Source organism: Pelobates fuscus, chromosome 3, assembly GCF_036172605.1.
Source record: "Pelobates fuscus isolate aPelFus1 chromosome 3, aPelFus1.pri, whole genome shotgun sequence".
In the NCBI taxonomy this organism is placed as follows: domain Eukaryota; kingdom Metazoa; phylum Chordata; class Amphibia; order Anura; family Pelobatidae; genus Pelobates; species Pelobates fuscus.
Window position 1 is genome coordinate 102,157,339 of NC_086319.1, and position 17,527 is coordinate 102,174,865.

General features: G+C 39.7%; 1 protein-coding gene across 3 annotated transcripts in view; it reads left to right on the forward strand.

Moving 5' to 3' along the window:
- Positions 1-3,129: 3,129 nt before the first annotated feature.
- ARHGAP26 (Rho GTPase activating protein 26) overlaps positions 3,130-17,527 on the forward strand; it is a 431,709-nt gene continuing 417,311 nt past the window's right edge. For all 3 annotated transcript variants that reach the window (XM_063447382.1, XM_063447384.1, XM_063447383.1), the window contains exon 1: positions 3,130-3,663. In XM_063447382.1, coding sequence (XP_063303452.1) covers positions 3,510-3,663 — 154 coding nt within the window. In that variant the 5' untranslated portion in view covers positions 3,130-3,509. The remainder of the gene's footprint in view (positions 3,664-17,527) is intronic.

The following is a 17,527-nucleotide window of genomic DNA, read 5'->3' on the forward strand; positions in this document are numbered from 1 at the left end:
GTATAAGACAATGTTTTTTTTAGTCTAAAATTGGGGGTCGTCTTATACACTGAATGTCACTGCAGGGTTAAAAAAAAAAAACACACTTATGTGGGGGCTTAACTTAAGATGGTGTCTGCCTCATTTCATTGTGCCACGGCCAACACATACCTGGCCTCCCTCCTGCCTTCCACTTCTGAATGCTGTGGCAAGGAGGAAGAGGTCCCTATATGTGTGGGAGCTGTAGCAGGCATGAGCCCTTCCCACCAATGGAGCTCCAGAGACATGCCACACCATAAAAGGTTTTCTCTACCTCAGGTAGGTCTTGCTTTCTGATTTATGTTTATGGGGGAGAAAAAGGGGATCAGGGAGCAGAGGGAATACACTACGGTACTACTGTGATGTCCCTGCATGCCCTCACACCACCTGCTGCATTGTGGGAGCTGCAGTCTCCCAGCATGCCACCACACCACGTGCTGCATTGTGGGAGCTGCAGTCTCCCAGCATGCCACCACACCACCTGCTGCATTGTGGGAGCTGTAGTCTCCCAGCATGCACTATAGAGCCATTAGATTCACAGAGTACCGTAGCACAAGGGAGGCATGAGAATCAGAAGTGTGTTATTCTCCTCAGAAGTTACCTCTAAAATATCAAAGTTGTTCTATATGATGTTTAAAATATTGATTTCTTAATTTTGGGCTAAAAATACATGGGGTCGTCTTATACACGGAAAAATACGGTACATATGCTTACTTTAAATCAATGGAGTAAATTTCCATGATCAGGCTGCATACAGGTGCATTATAGAGTAGTGCCGATATCTGAAAAATGCCTTGCACTCCATTTATAGCTCAGTGGGCATAGAATAGTGAGAAACCTCAATGTAACTACCCATAGGTTCGTAGCATAAGACTGTCCAGAATGTAGTAAATGAAAAGGAAAGTCCAGCACTCCACATATGGGGGCTCAGGTAGTAGAAGGAGGCAGCATGTATGTGAGGTAGCTAACCCATAGCAGACACTTGTAGGAGCAGGCTTCCAGAACCCTTTATTGGTAGTTTGCTGCAGTAATTAATGGTGGCTCACCCCAAGCGCACAGTTGTTAGTAAAGACCCACCAGAAAATGCAGAATTCGGGGAGTCCAAACCATAACGAATGCAAGTAATAATCTTGCGCAAAATGTAGCTAAAGTAGAAATGTACGGCCTGAGGCTTAACTGCAACATGGAGCTTAAACATATACTAGGGGTACCGAAAAGGCGGCTCTCGGAGGGGAAACCTGCTGTTAAGTGCACCAGCAGTATGCATGGAGTACAATACCCGAGAACTTAGAACACCAGTGGGCCCTGTAAAAAGGGTAAGTGTAGTCGAGAAATGGGAACAAAAAAATAGGCCAAAGCTAAATAATATAAATCAGGATACAGGAAGGGATAATAGTTTATCACCACCATTGAACAGAAATAGTGAGGAAGCAAATGCTCTGACCTGCAGCAAGTAGGAGCAGCAAAGAAAGAGGAGATTCTTCATGTACTTTTCTGAAAAACAATGTAAGCAAGACCTTGCTTTTACCTGGACTATATATCTCACAACTCTCAGATCTTGGATATACCTGGACTACATCTCTCACAACTCTCATATTTTGGATATACCTGGACTGCATTACAGACCTTGGACATCTCTCACAACTCTCAGATCTTGGATATACCTGGACTACATCTCTCACAACTCTCAGATCTTAGATATACTTGGACTACATTACTTACAACTCTCAGACCTTGGTTATACCTGGACTACATCTCTCACAACTCTCAGACCTTGGATATACCTAGACTTCATCACTTACAACTCACAGCCCTTGGATATACCTGGACTAAATCTCTCACAACTCTCAGACCTCGGATATACCTGAACTACATTACTCACAACTCTCAGACCTTGGATATACCTGGACTAAATCTCTCACAACTCTCAGACCTTGGATATACCTGGACTAAATATCTCACAACTCTCAGACCTTGGATATACCTGAACTACATTACTCACAACTCTCAGACCTTGGTTATACCTGGACTACGTCTCTCACAACTCTCCGACCTTGGATATACCTAGACTTCATCACTTACAACTCACAGCCCTTGGATATACCTGGACTAAATATCTCACAACTCTCAGACCTTGGATATACCTGGACTACATCTCTCACAACTCTCAGACCTTGGATATACCTAGACTTCATCACTTACAACTCACAGCCCTTGGATATACCTGGACTAAATCTCTCACAACTCTCAGACCTTGGATATACCTGAACTAAATCTCTCACAACTCTCAGACCTTGGATATACCTGGACTACATTACTCACAACTCTCAGACCTCGGATATACCTGGACTACATTACTCACAACTCTCAGACCACGGATATACCTGGACTACATTACTCACAACTCTCAGACCTCGGATATACCTGGACTACATTACTCACAACTCTCAGACCTCGGATATACCTGGACTACATTACTCACAACTCTCAGACCTCGGATATACCTGGACTACATCTCTCAGACCTTGGCTATACCTGGACTGCATTATTCACAACTCTCATATTTTGGATATACCTGGACTGCATTATTCACAGCTCTCAGACCTTGGATGTATCTGGACATTACTCACAACTCTCAGACCTTGGTTATACCTGGACTACATCTCTCACAACTCTCATATTTTGGATATACCTGGACTGCATTACTCACAACACTCAACCCACTTTAACGCTGTCCGAGTCTCACTGTAAAAGAAAGGGAAAATCAGAAACATCAAAACGAGTGCTTTTCCCAGGCTTTGCCATCACTGAGGCTAAAGCATAGTATGTGCGCTGACCATGAGCATAGCACTGGACAGGGCAGGAAGGAATGCAGCGTGACAGCCTCCATAACAAGGCGGGACCAGGGGGTGGTGCTGTTAACTCTTCCTGCACCAAACGAGGGGTATTTAAATAAAGCATGTGTTTGCTCTGGGTGACTGGCAGCCCAAGGGTTAACCGAAGTGCCGGTTGATTAGCTTGCTGGGCGGGGAGCAGGATCGGCCAAGGGGAGCTGTCACTGCTCCAAGTAGGAGGTGGAGGCGGTGACTGAGCTCTGTGGGAGGTGGCGGGCAGTGGCTGTGAGATCACAGGGCCTTATCTGAGAGGCCCCCTCTTATACTGCTCATTTCCTCCTCTCTGAGAGTGAGCTCCAGTGAGAGAGCAGGGGAGCCGGATGCCATCACAGCCCACAGTGAGCTCATCAGTAGCCCAGCTGCTCCTCCCCAGCCTGCAATCAATGAGTGCACACTCATTCCTACCAGTGCATGGCGAGGGGAGAGTATGAGCACACCCCAGCTCCTCTCTAGCCACTGGGATGCTGCTCTCTGCAAAGCTGGAGGGATTACTGTGCCATCTGCCCTTTGATGCCTAACTCATAGTTTTATTGAACTACATTTTATTGCATTTTATTTTTTTACATTTTTTTTAATTTTATTTTTACTTATTGCAAGATGGGTCTGCCACCTTTGGAGTTCAGTGATTGCTATCTGGACAGCCCTCAGTTCAGAGAGAGGCTGAAGTCTCACGAAACTGAGCTGGAGAAGACTAACAAGTTCATTAAAGAACTCATCAAGGATGGGAAGTCCCTGGTTGCAGCACATAAAAGTAAGTGTCTATATATTTTAGAGGGGCTGACTACATACCTCCCTTGACTAGGGGTTAGTTGGTGCATGACAGCTGCTTGATGAAAGATGATATAAAATAGTTTGCTGTTTTGTTTGAAGTTAGGTTTTTACATGTGTATTTACTTGCACCACTTTTGATGCTGCTTCTGATGTGTCCAAGGGGCATCTGCACCTGCTTAATATCAGATGGCAATGGTATTCAGCAGCAATAAGTCAGTGATACCTGCTGCACAAATGGTTGATTTTTGTTTGAAGGTACATTTTAAAGGAAATAATTTTGCTGCTAGTGGTGTTTTGCTTATATAGATAAAATAGGCAAGAGAGCAGAACTCTGGTTATGGAACCCTGGTACTCAGGTATTGCTGCAGAATACCTTGTGACACAGGGCTGTCTGTCAATGTGTAATATTTTTATTTTTTTATTCTGCAACTCCTAGTGCTACCTAGGCTGTAGACGGCTAACATAAAAGTGGTGCAAAGTTCTGGAAGTGGAGCAGTTACCATGGAAACCAATGGCTATTTCTTCTGATTCCACTGGTTTCCATGGTAATTTCTGTAATCTTTTCTTTATTGAACTTTTCTTTTAACAAAATGTCTACAAAGATCTTCAAATGATATTTTTTATTTATTTGTTAACAGGAATCCTGACACTTAAGGAGTTAACTGAGATTTAATATTTACAAAGTGATTGGGATAGTTAGTGGAGCTTCTGACGCAGTGATTATTCTGTTGTGGCATCTAAAAAGTAATGTTTGTGTCAAGCAATGGTTAAATCTGTGCATCCTGGGCTAATGCTAGTTTTGTCACACGCCTGACGGGGTTAACATCAGATCTGCTGCTGTCTGCAAAGCATCACGAATAACATTACACAGCATTTCCTTTCACATCCCAGCAAAGAGGCTGACCAATTTTTGTAGTTCCTATGGGGTGTCCCTGTCAGTGACAGTTGCCTTTCTCCAGATCACTAACAATCTGGTACACAAACACCAAAAGCACCTTTTAGCATATCTCTAGGACATTACTTTGATATGGTGCATTTATGTATGGATTGCTTTGTAGGTGGTGGTTTATTTGAAGCCTGCTCAATTTTACTGATTTATTTCTACTAAGGGTTATTTACTAAGCCCTACGTTTTTGAATATAACGGAGGATTTCAAATTCTCCAGATTCGGTATGTTCCTAGCTAGGTTTCCTGACCTCAAATTTGCAATTCCCTGGTTAATTCTCAACATGTCACGCATAGCAGGGTTAATCACTAAAGTGTGAATGGTTTGGAATTTTAAAATTCTTGACGGAATTGTTAGGTTGGACTGTTGTGAGCTAAAAATTTAAAATTTTGCTTTAAAACCCCAAATTCAAACTTTAGTAAATCTTGTTTGGCCAGTGAACACTTCACCTACTGTTTCTGTATGTCCTATATGTTTTATTAAAATTGAATGTATTTTTTTCCTTCTGTACTGCGCTGCAGAACAGGTTGACGCTATATAAAGAATTGAAACCCTGAAAAGGTATATCTGGAACAATATTGGGGGAGGAATGTCTCTCATGTTTTGTAGAGCATTTAGTAATCCCTCAACAAAGTAATTATATTCTTCTGTAATCCAAAATGAAGGTATGACCTGAAAGGAACACTCCAACCAAAATACCACTGCAGACTGTTGACGTGGTTATGGTGCCAAGAGCACTCTGTCATTCTCCCAAGGTGAGTAATCAGTTTTCGGATGGTTTGACAACTTACCTGGGGTCTGCCAAATGTCATTCACCTACGTATTTGTGCAGCTGGAAGATCCCTGCATTGAGGTAAGCCCAGCTGATCTGCGACTGGCACCCAGCATTCCTTAGGCAACTTGTGAAACCATTCTCAAACAATTTGCTACTTGCCCTTGGAGGAAGCTAGGGCATGCCAGGTACCATAACCACTAAAGTGTACCTTTTAAAGAGGAACTGTTACAATTCCTTGTTCCCTTACTCCAATTATTGCCATTGAAGTTTAATGATGGTTTGTGCTAAAATCTCAGTAGTGACCATTCCCCTTTTACTATAAATGTATTTTGTTTGGGACGTGCCAATCGGGTCTGTTAAAATTAAAGGGACTCTCCAGTGCCAGGAAAACATCCGTTTTCCTGGCACTGCAGGACCCTGCAGTGCCCCTCTCCCTCCCACCCCCATCCGATGTTGCTGAACGGGTTAAAACCCCTTCAGTGACTTACCTGAATCCAGCGCCAATGTCCCTCGATGCTGGGTCAGGCTCCACCCATGCTGCTTGCCAGCTGGCAGACGAGACTTAATGTGCATGCGCGGCAGTGGCTGTGTATGCGCGCGCATTAGATCTTCCCATAGGAAAGCATTTTTCAATGCTTTCCTATTGGGATAACGGCGACGCTGGAGATCCTCATGTATAGCGTGAGGACGTCCGGCGTCGTTTAAAACCCTTTTTGTATTCTAAGAACACGGAAGTTCCTCTAGTGGCTGTCTAATAGACCGCCACTAGAGGAGGGCTTGACCATGGAAGGTAATTTATTGCAGTTTATAAAAACTGCAATAATTACACTTGCAGGGTTAAGGGTGGTGGGAGTTGGCACCTAGACCACTGGGCAGAAGTTGTCTGGGTGCCTGGAGTAAATCTTTAATCTTTTGGTTCTTTTGATAATACATTCTGGTTTTGTAAAGACCCGTCATGTTGCATCTTGGTAGGCTGCCAAAGTTTTATCTTAAAACATTTTATTTTAATTTTCAGTGGCAATGAACCAAGCAACGTGCTAAAGTTTTATGCATGGTGATGTTATCCTCCTATAACATTTTATAGTGCATGAGCAGTGCTCGCAAGGTTAAATTCAACTGCAAGCTTAAATGACGACATTTACAAAGGATGTGCTCTTCTTTAAAACATGGGGACTTCAGCTTGTTGTGTTTTATTAGATTGGGTAACTATGCTTGAGACTTGTTAATGTAAAACTTATTTGCTTCCCAGCGGGGGCCTACTTTATTTTGTGCCTTTTGGCAATGTAATGTGTACTACAATAGTAAGGTATGGGGATTTCGTCATAGTTTGTTCTCTTCCCATCCAAGATAATGTCAGTGTTTCTGGATCGATTTTAATCAGAATGCCAAAAATAACTTGCATGAGTCAGATCATGGAAATTCTGGGTACATTCTTTCTTAGTGCGTGTTTGTTTTAAGGAATCATTTCAAGTCCCTTATAGACCAATAACCTTGCCAGTCGTGGAATAATATGGTCTGCTTTGATTAGTCTAATTAGGTGTTTTATGGTGCTAGTTTTTAAAAGACAAGACACATAGTTTTATACAGGTCTGTTATTCCTATTCACATAAAGACATGTTATTGTCTAATTTATGCTACATACCCATCAACTGCTGCCTGTGCAGCACTATACCACAAACCCTCCCCGATCTTCACCATTTAATATTTATAATCTGTGAACAAGTGGCACCATTTGTGTTCTTTACTACATGTTGGTATTTATTAGCATCCCTTACTTGTCCGCATCGTCCGTTAAAATGTATTCACAATTATGTCAGTGTTGGTCTGAAAATACTTAGCTAGGCCTTTCTCAACACTCAAAGCCTGTAATTGATAACCAGATTTGTATGGATAAAGGGACACTATAGTCACCAGAACAACTACAGCTTAATGTATTTGTTCCTAGTAAGTATATTCATTCGCTTTAGACATTTTCATGCAAACACTGCCTTTTCAGAGAAGTGGTTTATATTGTCCCCTAGAGATACCTCCTGTGGCCTCTCATCAGATGGCCCCTGGAGGTGCTTCCTGGGGTAGTGGTGCACAATAGACAGCACTGCCGTTTCACAGTCTGCATGAGACACTGAATTTTTCTCCTAGAGATGCATTGATTCAATGCACCTCTATGAGGAGATGCTGATTGGCTAAAACGGCATTTGGCCCTGCCACCATCCAGCCTCCTTGCCAATCCACTGATTTCCCTGTCGGAAGTAGGCTCGGTCCCTCCTAAATATGGATGCTTGGGAGGTCTGGGTTATGGGACTATAGTGTTCGTTTACATTGAAACCCATTTTATTTATCAAATTCCTCGCTCTTCCCACTGTGCAACTGAATTAGTATTTGGAGATCCATTTACACTTCCCCAATTCTTATGACATGTAGTGGCACATACCAATTAAACTTATTTATGGAAATGAGTCTTCAGGATACAATGTGTTTTTGAATAAAATGTTTATCTGTGAAAGCAGCAATAACAACAACCTTCGATGCATATCTGTGAGGCCATGTTACAGTTTACTCATTTTGTTTGTCTTTGTGTTCTTTCTGTAGAAAATGCTGTTTGATTACACACGCCCACACATCTTAATCTTTATAGTATGGCTGGGGTGCTTTCCAGAGGTTCACTGTAATTTGTGTGTGTGTGGTTTTTTTTTTTTTTGGTTTTTTTTGTTGTCACAAACGCCTCATCCTAAAAAAAAAAATAAAAATATATATATATATATATATATATATATATATATATATATTTATTTACACACACTGGAGGAGTATTGGTATTTTATTTATATTTTTTCTTTGAGTTGTTACTCTTCCTTTAAAGGAACCTTATAGTGTCAGGAATACAAACATGTATAACTGACACAATAGTGCTGGAATACATATTTAGCTCCCCAAGTCCCATGTCTGTGGAGATAAAAGATTTTAAATTAACCTTTTTCTCCACCACCACACTGGTCTCGTTGCGGCTTGCCCCACCTGGGCCTGCCTCCTTTCTTCAGGAACAGGCTATAGACACCAGAACCACTACGTTAAACTCTAGTGGTTTTGGGGACTATAGTGTCATTTCAAGATTAACCATTGGAGGTATGTTTGTTTATACATTTTTAGATCCGTAAACCTTTAATTCACAAGGAATTCACAATTCACAAGGAAAAAGGTAGAAACTCCCCTCACATGTTATGTTGTAGAAGAACTGCATCTTTGATGATGCGACTGGCAAAGCACCATGGCCGGTGCGAGGAATTCTGCCGCCCTAGGCAAAGATCCATTTTGTCGCCCCCTCGTAAGATTGTTCCATTGTGTCATAAGTTTATGCATTAAACTCCAAAAGGAAACATTCCACTGTTTACCTTTAACAATTTAGTAGATATACCCCCAAATAAAAAAATTGAGTGAGGGAGAAGGCAGGCACATGCTAGTACAGCACGTCTGTCTCTTATGTTAGCTCTGTGGAGCTAAAGGAAGTAAAAGAGAACCTTACTTGCTGTGTGACAGACAGGGAGGTGTTTTTTACCCCAATTATAAAAGGTCTGATTTTTATTGAAATCACCCCTTTAAAAACTGAAAATGACAAACACCAGACATATATAGCATTTCAGCAGGCTGCAATACTTTGTGGGTGGAGTATTCCTCTCTTGGCAAACTGCATTAAACATACACTCACAAAAATCTGCCTTATACACATAAGCACATACACACAGGTACACTGCCAATTACACACACACACACACACACACACACACACACACACACACACACACACACACTTCTGAATACCTAAAGAAACCAAAACATAAAAACTACCTCACTCACAAGCTCTTTCTAATACATATACAAACTGCATCACACTGCCTAATACATACTCACACACTACCTAATCTTTACATTGAAATATGTTATGCATACAGCAACAGACAAATGGTCTCATATACACACACTGCTTTATTGAGATATATAGATTTTTGTTTTAAATCTACTTGTCCAAGGGACTAAAGTGGACCCATACACAAAAACAATGACTCATATATAAACACATTGACCCATACAGAAGCACACTGACCCGAACTCAAACACACTGCAAACTGCACATTCTCTGACACCCACACACAGTACAGATTACCTGCAGCAGCCTGTCCTATGCTTACTCTGCCTTTAATAGCTGGTTGGCTGCTGGTTATGGCATCACACTGAATCTTGGTGGCCATCAGTCTTGAGCACTGTGAGGAGCGGTTGGATGCTGCCTCCCTGTGAGCTGCAGCAAGGCCCAGTTACACCATCCCGGCATTTACTAAAAAACATTCTATTTGACACCCGGAACTGCATGTCTCAGTCCCTGATACAAACTGCATGCTTTATACATAATTGCAATATATTATGATTAAATACACTGCCTAATACATATACACACAGTCTAATAGACAGACTTGGGCGAGGAAAGGTTTGGTTAGTTGTGGAAGGGGCGATATTAAGTCTTTGTGGGGGGGATACGTTCGTAACGCCTATAATCTGCTGAAAGAATTTTAACTACCCGAAATACAAGGAGGAGGGCTAAAGCAGTAAGGGGAGGCCGCTTCATCTCATGGGGAATTCAGACTGTATTACAGCCCCTGCGGGCGTCCCCTCTTACGCAGCGCCCTAGGCTGCCTATAGTAAACGCCGGCCCTGCAAAGCACCATGGCATTTGAAATTCTAGAACATCTAGGGATCTACAATTTGGCCAGTTCTGCCTTAAAGGAACAATTTGTAGTCACCATAGCAACTTCTTTTAAATATAATTATGGTGCCAAGACGTCATTGATGCTGGTTCACCTTAAGGCGGTTAAACTTTCACTTTTTTTTTTTTTTTTTTTTGTTGTTGTTGTTCTTTATTTAGTAAGATTTTGTTTTTTTTGGGGGGGAGGGGTACAGAAGAGAAATGGGGAATCGACTTTTGTCAAACAATTTACAGTGTATGAACATATCTTATTATTTCAGTCTGTCGTTTTGTATAGTTCATTTCAATACATTTCTACGGTCTGTTCAGTATGGTTTTTCTTCGTTCTATGGGTTGGGGTATGTAGCGGAATGTATTAAGCCTGTCCTATAACCTGCCTATTTGACTATATTCGTTTATTGTATTCATGTATTTCTGTATGCTTTCGTATGTGGGTTCGGTAGTTTCATGGGAATGAAACTACCGAACCATTAGACCACCCCAGTGAGAAGTGTGCGCCTCGTTAGGCGTTCACACTTCTCGCAAACCGCAACTTTAACTGTAATTGCTAATGCCTGGGTGGCCGCTGTTCGGTATACGAACCACGTGCGGCGGCCATCTTACGCATAAAAATCTCAGCGGTGTTTGGTCGTCGAGTGTCTGGAACTCAAATCGGACATTTAAACAACCGAACACCGCTGAGACCTCCAGAGCTCCGTAACTCCCGAACGGAGGGGCCTAACGAACCCCCATTCGGTAGAAACAAAGTACCGAACAAGAGAACTATAATACAGGTGAATTTAAGTGTGGATGGCTAGGATTACTTTCTGTTTTTACTGTCGAACGGAGACCGACCGCAGGGCCCAATCGCATGGAATCCTTTTCGAATACCACCTCGTGTGTGGTCGGTCAAACTTCACCCTCCATCTAACTACCGAACCCCTGGTCCGATCTGGGTGAATTTTGGATATATTATTCACCCAGATCAGGGCTACCTGGCGGTACCCTAATATTGATGCTATGTACTAGTTTAGGGGTACATCCAGGTTTGGGGTAAATGCACAGTATAGTTAAGGGGATTATGAGTCACTCTGAGGGGAGGAGATGTGTGGGAGGTAACGGTTACATGTTACATCTGACCACCTCTATGGCCAAGTAATACATCGTTCTTTCTTATTTTCATATAGATACTGCTGTGTATCAGTACAGGTTTGCTGCATTTGTTTACTGGGCTCTCGTCTAGTTTCAATTCTGATAGGTATATCTTGTGGGATTATGAAGTCATTCACTGCCTTACTCCACCTTTTCTGTTGGGAGTGGAAATAATATCTCATGGCACTTTTTTTTTATTTAATTTTTTTATTCATATCATTTAATTATTATTATTTGTATTATTTATTTTTAAACTTTTTTTTTTTTCCAAAAAAAGGTTAAAGTGTTGTAATGAATATTTCTGAGCAAATAGAAATGAATAGGGAAAAAACTGCAAGTGATTGTGATGATTTTTATACATAATCTCCAGAGTGTTTTTGTAAAGCAGTTCTTAATCTTGTGAGCTCTTTTGGCCTACTATGAAGAGATGGCAATGCTATTGGTTTCAACTGTATTGAATGCAAACACACTAATCTCATGATCCACCATAGCTCAAAAGATAGAAATTTGGCTTATGAGTCTCTTGTGTATGTAATTTATAACCTAACATTGCCCGTGTGTTTATATCTAAATAAAGCTGTGGGGTTTGTAAGGGAGGTTGTATGTATGTGTATAATATTTGTTAAATATGTCTATTTCAAGTAACATACAGACATTGCAATAACAAAAAAGTCTGTGCTGGCCTAGCATTTTTAGAAAACTGTTTAGCTGCAGAAAATGTTTTTGATTAAAGGGTTACTCCAATCACGATGACCACTTCAGTGTTTTTGAAGTGGTGTTGGTGCCTGTAGCCTGCATGTGCAGTTTTGCTATGAAATGTTGCACATACACAGATATCTATTAAGTATTAATAAGTATTGGAATTCCGGACTGGCTAATGTCAATTCTGTCCACATACGATTGATCATTCATTGCCTGAGAGACCTAGCTCTCTGATGGATCCACGTAAGAGGACAAACCATTGCAAAATTGTTTGCTTAATTCCTGAGAGACAGTGGCAGGCTACTGCGAACATAATCAGTACAGCAGGCTGTATGCTTGCAGTAACCCGTTAAAAATGTTTTTTTTTTTTTTTAATGAAAATCCTTGTATTATGGGCTTCCAAAAATGAAAGATTATATTATTTATTTATTTTTACAGCTGCTTGTTTAGTGTTTTTTTTATAGTGAAACTGAAACGTGCATTTTTTAAAGTTTATTTTTAATATGCTTTACTTAGTAGTTGGAATTTGTTTAGCATCTTTGTGAGCTCTTTTGGACCAGGAAGTGATTGGTCTATTTTAGCTAATGCTTGGTCTCCCAAAGTTCATCTACAATTTGCATGATTGTGATACCTGCTCTTGGTTGGTCTATTATGTGATCCAAGTTCTAACTGATCTGCCTGTTCTGAATTAATCTCACAATATCATGTTAAAGGGACCCTCCAACCTCAAAAACAAAACTGTCTTCCATGCTATTGGTTAACATAACTGACAATTTAAAAAATATATATATTTTTAATGAAGCTGTGACACAGAAGCGGAATCGTAGTGTCTTTAAAGGGCAGTTAATGTCAACAAACCCTTTGAGTAACGTTATGACGTTGCTTTAAATGTTGTATAACAATAACATTTTCATCTGTTCTTCTATACCTGAAATCACACTTTACTATATAAGTCTAGCACAATAGTGACTATAGGAGCATTTGAAGTAACTCTGTCAGCAAGAGTCATCTTAACAGTGTGGTGGTGGCTGAGGGAGAGTGACTCAAGTCAAGTCTCTTCTCTTAGAAGGCTTGTTTGCCTTAAGCTGGGGTTCCATCAAATGAGCCACTGTTTCAAGTAAACATAGTATGGTCCAGGCACTTAAGGTAAGTAAAAGTTTTATTGAGAAAGCAGAGAGAACATGTTCATATTCTAATTTCCTAATAAAACAGTTACTTTACTTACCTTGAGATACCTGAACCATGCTACTTTTCCTAGTCAAGTATAGGGGTTGCCAACCTAAAGTCTGGTTTTGCACCAAAAATTATTGGTGAAGTGTGCGCGCTCCCTTTTTATTTAGGAACAATACACTATTTAATTTAAAGACCATGGCAGTCTTTATTCGGTGAGGTTTTTTAAATTGCAATTTATCGCCAAACCTGTTCTGTGCCCCTGTTTGTCGCACTGAAGGTGGCAAAACACATTGGGAGGATGGACACATGCATTTGACACACCGTGTTGGTGATATTTCAATATGCTGGTGATTTTATTTTTTTAACCCCTTAAGGACACATGACATGTGTGACATGTCATGATTCCCTTTTATTCCAGAAGTTTGGTCCTTAAGGGGTTAAACTTTAGTGCTATCAATATGGAAATCTTTTTTAAATGGTTTGGCACTCTGCTTTACCATATTGTATTTGGCTTCTTTCGAAGGTACACTGCAAGGGCCATCTTTGGAAGACACCAGTTCTTGGTATAAGAGCGTTTAATTTTTCTCATTGATCTTAAAACGCTATTTACCACTTGTGAGTGCATTATTATCGATACATTATATGGGATAATGGGGAAGGTACCACAAATTTGCCATCCTATGTATTCGTGGTCACTATACATTTACCTTTTGTACTAAATGAAAAAAACTAGCTTGTGGTTCTACTGTGGAAAAAGTCCTTCTCATTTTCTCCTAATATCTCCTTGGTATTTATACCTGTAACATTGTGTGTTTATCTGTCCAATATCCTATTATTTTCTCCCTTAACAAACACTAGGGAGCCATGACTCATAGTAATTTTACTGCTGGCGCCTTACATTTTAGGATGATGTCTGAATCCGAAGTATAAATTACAAGTGTGGTACAGCATAATAATCATACAAATGATAGAAAAAGTCTTGGTTTATGTGAAAAACAAACCATACCTCAAACAAATACTTTTTCACAATTGTTGCATAAAAAGGGGGAAAAATATCTAAAAATTAAAATACCAAATTAGTAACACAAATTTCCTTTACATTTGGTAGCAGATTGACCTTTTATAAATATCCACTCTTTCTGTCAGGAGACCATGGGAGAAAACCAAAGGTGTGCATTTCTTCTGTACAGACTATATATAGCCAGAGAGAGGGCTCAGTGGTTAGTGTCCCACCTGCAGCGCTCTAGCTTGTACATTTGTTTTCCAGAAATATCAACATTTCTCCTCCCAAATGTGAACACATTTAATACCACAGGGAAAGTTGCAAAACCTAAATATCATTCCTAATTAAGTCTTGCGTTCATTAATTTCTGCATAAGATCAATGAGATCACTTTTTTCAAAAATGATTTTTAGTAAGAAAGGCATGGTATGGTTCATAGTCTAGTGACTGATTGAAAACTTTATTTATTGGTAGCAGATATGAGCTCCTAGGGCACAAATATTTCCTTTTCTGTATTCTTCGAAGAGGGGGTAGTAACTTAAACAACTTTCAAACTTTTTTAAAATGGAATTGGGCAGTAGTGACCTGTCTTAATCTGCACTAGATGGTGTTGGACTTGAATGCAATTAAAGATTGAAGTGGGCCTGCAACTTACATGATAGCCAGAGCTTGATGCTGTATGCATTTCTGGGTCTAAAACGCAGCAAACATTTGACAATACAAGTCAAGGTCAAAACTCTCCATATGTAATCCGGCCTTGGTTAGACCTCTTGTAACATCGGTCCTCCTCAATTCTTTAGTGAGGGGTAAAGATTTCCTGTAATCCTCCCATATGACCATAGATGCTATACATGTTATATATTGACTGAGAACTTCCTCCACCTGAACTAAAATCTATTTTTGTAAACTTTTAACAAATCCACTCTTTCGCGAATAACTAGAACTTATAAGTGTAAATCATTCATATTTCCGGTGTGCCCCGCAGAACCAGCTGTTTAAGTGTGCGTTACCTGTCTTTATGCGAGTTGTCCTATAGTATGAGGCATTTTTTAGTTGCTTTCGACTTAAAAATATGACTTATATAAAAAGTTATTAAGCAAGGGTTTAATTAACTAACTGACACCTACGAGTTAATCTGAATACCTTCAAGGCAATTACAGATTTTTATAGCTGAAGATTCAAAGAGAGCCAGTTCTAATAAATGTCTAGTAGTCTCTTTAACAATATCAGCTGTTTGCATTCCATCACTTTAAAATAATTACACTCTAAATGAAACTTAAGCAAATGTGTACACAGGGGCAGGTATAACGCTTACGGTACAGGAAATTAAATATACCAGGATGTAAATAGTAATATATTTTTATTTAATTTTTTTTCATTACGTAAACCTATGGTAAATAGTGTTCTAACAGTCATTTTTATACTGTGAAAGTTTCGGTGTATATATTTGACCACTACAATGAGCAGTTGTGGTTCTGTTACTTATACTGCCCCTTAAATGCAGGAAGTAAAATCTGTTTGTGTGTTTTCTTTGTTTTGTAAATTTGTTTTGTTTTTTTGATTCTGGAAACTACAAAGTTGTGCTGTCTCGAATTTATGCTGTAGCCTTCAAAAACTATAAATGTAATGTTTCTTTGCTAGTTGGAACTGATCATGTGACCTTTTCATTTTTATTGGAAAGTTATATGTGCAAGTCTCTTTTTTACTTATTGCTACACTTGATTTTCTCTTTCCTGTAATCTAAAAAGAGGAAGTTTACCATGTTCTCCAATACGCAATAATGTTTCGTAGTCTTTTATTTTTTAAATTTATTTTTTTATTATTTTAGTGGTCTGCTATGACACTGCAGGTGAGTGCCCACTTCAGCTATGTATACAAAACTACTTGGAACACTGCAGGCTTTGTGTACACATTACCACTGTTTGTTTGAGTTGCTAACAGACTGCTGAATGATTTAACAAGGAAGTCAATCCTTGACTTAAAGGGACCCATCAAACCCATTCAAAGAATTTTATTTAGTTTTCAGAGATAATATCCAGCAATTGACAAGACACATTGCAAATACACCAAGGCGTGGTTTAAAAAAAAAAAAAAATAAATAAAAAAAAAATGTTACGTAATCCTCCATGAATACTTCTGCTTCTAGAAGTGGTCATGGTGGTAGGACTCTGTACAGCGTTTCTGCTTGAGCTGCAGTTTTGTGCCTGGGCTAGTTACACTCCTGGAACATGTGACTTGGGCAGCTCGGAAGTCAGTTCTGAATGTTAATGTTAATTCTGTACAAAAATGACATCCGTCGTGCACGAGCAACAGATTTCTGCAACATTGCTTTTGTCAAGAGTCCCTGAGGCATATTCCAGGAACAATTGCAGTCTGTCCTCCTGCTGGTCTCATACTTATTCAGAAATAGCATCTCATTAGCAATATCAATTCCATTAATGGGTTTGACATGTTGACTAACTAAAGGTTTGTTGGGTAGCCCAGTGAAAGGAACTTTTTTTTTTTTTTATATCACTTTCCTCCTGGAAGTTCTTGTCAGTCTGTATTGAACCCAATCTAGTATTTGAAGACACTATTCAAATGACTGGGACTCTCCCCACTGTACAGTACCTGCGGTAACATTAGTTTGATGTGGAATTGGCTTAAAGTTAAGCCTATACAGGACAGGGTTTTTTACTAAAGTGAGAATTCAGAGGGAATTTCAAATTTAGGGCCAATATAACTGAAGTGAAAAAACTCTAGTCGGCTATAGTTTGCGTTCAGTTGATTTCTGCCTAAAATGTAAAAATTCACTTTTGTGAATAACCCTATAATAGAACTAAACTTCAAACTTCTTTCATCAGGTTTTTAGTATTCTGCATTCATTGTAAGGATAACTGCTGTCCACCCCCCTACAGGCTGACCTGCAGTATTCTTTCTAGCCATCAATAAATACTTTTAGTAAGGAAGGACTGAATGTGCGGGTCGATTAGGCCACTGGGTGCAGCTTTTATGCAACTATCAATACAACATGAGAGCAAAGCATCCCAGATGTTTCCTGTCTCATTCATTGTATTAAGTAGGAGGAATGTGGGACGCATGTATCTACATAGTCCTCCAATGGAAATATATAATATTTTTTGTTTTTAAAGTTAATCTTTCATGACTTTTTGTTTGTTAAATGAACAGTATGTTTTGCTAGTCTTTGTTTGTTTGAAATACCTTCCAGATTCGCAGTCCATCCATGAAGGGTGTGTATCTGTTATTTTATGAGATAAATCCTTCTCTTGGTTTACTGCTTAAAGGGATTCTTCAGTGCCAGGAAAACATATTATTTTTTCTGGCACTACAGGACCCTGTAGTGCCTCCCTCCCTCCTCCATC